This window comes from Dinoponera quadriceps, unplaced genomic scaffold (genome assembly GCF_001313825.1).
Source record: "Dinoponera quadriceps isolate SergipeBrazil2010 unplaced genomic scaffold, ASM131382v1 scaffold1860, whole genome shotgun sequence".
In the NCBI taxonomy this organism is placed as follows: domain Eukaryota; kingdom Metazoa; phylum Arthropoda; class Insecta; order Hymenoptera; family Formicidae; genus Dinoponera; species Dinoponera quadriceps.
In genome coordinates, this window is record NW_014555909.1 from 1 (window position 1) to 3,252 (window position 3,252).

At 36.9% G+C, this 3,252-nt stretch overlaps 1 protein-coding gene across 1 annotated transcript; it reads right to left on the reverse strand.

Annotated features, from left to right (window-relative positions):
- Positions 1 to 1,348: 1,348 nt before the first annotated feature.
- On the reverse strand, positions 1,349 to 3,195 carry LOC106745724 (fatty acid synthase-like). Its single transcript, XM_014621592.1, has 4 exons — positions 3,109 to 3,195; positions 2,293 to 2,753; positions 1,913 to 2,217; positions 1,349 to 1,806 (listed from the first exon to the last, which is right to left on the reverse strand). Exons 1-4 carry the CDS (start codon positions 3,148 to 3,150, stop codon positions 1,349 to 1,351), a joined length of 1,266 nt encoding a protein of 421 aa, XP_014477078.1. The 5' UTR covers positions 3,151 to 3,195.
- Between the last annotated feature and the right edge of the window lie 57 nt (positions 3,196 to 3,252).

The following is a 3,252-nucleotide window of genomic DNA, read 5'->3' on the forward strand; positions in this document are numbered from 1 at the left end:
CAGGCAAGTCTGTAATAAAATTCACATATTTATAATGAGATATGAAGTCCATTTATATTAGGTGAAGTAAAAAGTTCTGAGCGTTTTCCGCTAGATGTCTTTAGTGAGCCATATCTCACGATGTATACATCGCTTCGGGTTATACTATACGTCGATTTAAAGGTGACATTACGCTTCAAAAAATGTTCTGTGACAGTTTTGTATTTGGTCAAGGCAGTTGTATGTTACAGCGTTCCAAAATGGAAGTAAAAAAAGAGAAAATTCGATACGTTCTTCAGTACCACTACGACAAAGGTGAAAAGGCGGAGCAGGCGGCCAAAATATTTGTGCTGTTTATGAACTCAATACAGTATCGAATGCAACAGCAAAGCGGTGGTTCCAACGATTTCGTTCTGGTAATATGGACGTCGAAGATGAAGCACGCTCTGGTAGGCCAATCGTCGAAAATGTCGATAAAATCATGGAAATCGTCGAGTCGGACCGGCATGTGAGCACTTATTCCATTGCCCAGGAACTGAAGATTAGCCATAAAACCGTNTGCCAGAAAACCGTTTGGAACCATTTGAATAAGGCTGGCCTTAAGAAGAAGCTCGAAGTATGGGTGCCACACGAATTGACGCAAAAGAACCTTTTGGACCGAATTGATGCCTGCGATTCTTTGCTTAAACGTAACGAAACGACCCATTTTTGAAGCGGATGGTAACTGGTGAAGAAAAATGGGTCACATACGAGAACAACAGCCTTAAAAGATCGTTGTCCAATCGCGGTGAGCCGGCCCAAACGTTCGCCAAGCCCGGATTAACGGCCAAGAAGGTTTTGCTGTGTGTTTGGTGGGATTGGAAAGGAATCATCCACTATGAGCTGCTTCCATCGGGCCAAACACTCAATTTGGACCTCTATTGTCAACAATTGACCGGATTGAAGCAGGCGATCGACCAGAAGCGGCCAGAATTGGCCAACAGGAAGAGTGTTGTGTTCCATCAAAAACAACGCCAGGCCGCACACATCATTAACGACGCGCCAGATGCTCCGAGAGCCTGGATGGGAGGTTCTATTGCACCCACCGTATAGTTCAGATTTGGCACCAGGCGATTATCACCTTTTCAAGCATTTGCAAAATTTTCTTGATGGTACAAATCTGGCTTCAAGAGAGGCTTGTGAAAATGAACTGGTCAAGTTTTTTACCAATAGGGACGAGGACTTCTTCAATCGCGGAATTATGAAATTGCCTTCAAAATGAACAAAAGTTATTGAACAAAACGGCGCATATTTGATCGAAATCGGATAATCCTAACTATGTTAATTTCATCGTCAAAATAAAGCGAAAAAATGCTCAGAACTTTTTACTTCACCTAATATATCTGCAACTGTTTACGAAAATATTTGAGGATAACTCAGACTTACTTTTATCTTGATCGGAAATATTGTGCAACTGTTTCATGTGATATTCAGGATCGATTATCAATTTGCGAATTTCAGTCGGCACGCAAATATTTCTTGAATCAAACGTTAGGATTTTCATTTGTAGCATATTGTCCATAAATGCTGCCCAATTTATAGGCCACCTGATATGCCCTACTTTACCAGTGATAGAAGCGCTCTTCAGCAAACGAAATAAACCAGTATACTGATAACCACGGAGTCGGAGCTCCTTATAAATATCTGCTGTTTTCATGTACTCATTATCTTCATCACTGTTGGATAAAAATTGAACAGGTAGTTTTTCACAGGCAATATCGTTAGGTACCCTTGCGAATCCACTGACGATTACGTTGTCACCTTCTATAATCTCGAAGTTATTACTTCCTATAAAAATATCATGCAAGAATTACGATATAAACCGCACCTTTCTTTACATATATCGAGTTAATTTTCTTCGAAATTATCGCGACCAAAATAAAAAATAATTTACCTTCTTGTATTATAAGAAGTAAATTCAAATTTTCTCTCTTCGATACGTTAGTAGCGCGGACAAATTTAACATTTTCAAATACAATCGGTATGTTGCGATAATCAATGCCACTCAACAAACCAATCATGTGCCAAATTAAAAAAAGATAACCTGTCGCCGGTAACAAATTTTTTCCATCAATTACATGACCAGAAAAATATTCGAATTCTCCGTCAGTGGTTGTAATACTGACAAGTCTTTCTCTACTGGAAATTATGTGTTGTCCTCTGTACTGATAGACATAGTAATCGTCGGTATGATCCCATCTGTAACATTTGTAGACCGAAAATAAATGAAAATCGTTTTTGTACGCATGTAATTAAATACAAGCACATACACACCTAACAAGAGGAGATATCATTGGTGTTCCGCGACTAACTGGAAATTGCACTGGTGGATATAAATTTGCAATCTGTGGCTGAAAACCTATATTATAAAGATCACCAATTCCTTCTAAAAAACTTTGTATGGTATGTTTCTGTTCGCGTTTGCACAGTGAAATGACTGTTGATTCCAACGACTTTGCTATAATGGTGTGAAAACCATTTTGAATTGCTATTTGGACAAGTATCGCATCCTCCGGTATCAAAGTTATAATTTTTCCGAATGGTACTGGATGGAATAAACTGTCAGCATAAAATTGTGCTATTGTTGCAGGTGTGTTGTCCCGTTCATATCTGCCCAACCATACTGGACCGCGAGTTTTTAATGATTGCGATGGTAACATCTGACTCAGAAGCTCCAAAAATTTCGATTTCATAATCTCTAGGGACTTACTGCGATTCGTAATATTATCGTCAATCTGAAAAGTAAAAATTATTATCAAATATGTCATAAATCTAAGTAAATATAATTAATAAACTCTTCACATAACATTGTTTATTACGTATTAAATAATTTATTAGAGAAAAAAGTGTGCGATAGCCTCCATTTACATTTCGTATATTAATATTGTTAATAATGAATAGTTTACATTGAAAACTTGACGATTATATTCGTTAATCGATACTAGACTAAAAATTAAGAAATATTTATTATTTAAGAGCAGTTATTGTTAAAAATATAACAACGTGATTATGATCCTACACTATAATTTTGTGGTTATTATTAAAACAATACCCAAACAGCACACTATATCCTATAGACTATGAACATACTGTGGACATTCTGTAGACGGCTTTAACATATTGGGACATCATCTTGATATTCTTAGGATATTCCTAGGAGATCTATGCTGTCTAGGTATTTCCTTCGTGTGTATATGCAGTTTCATAATTAATTTATAATATATTATATAATTA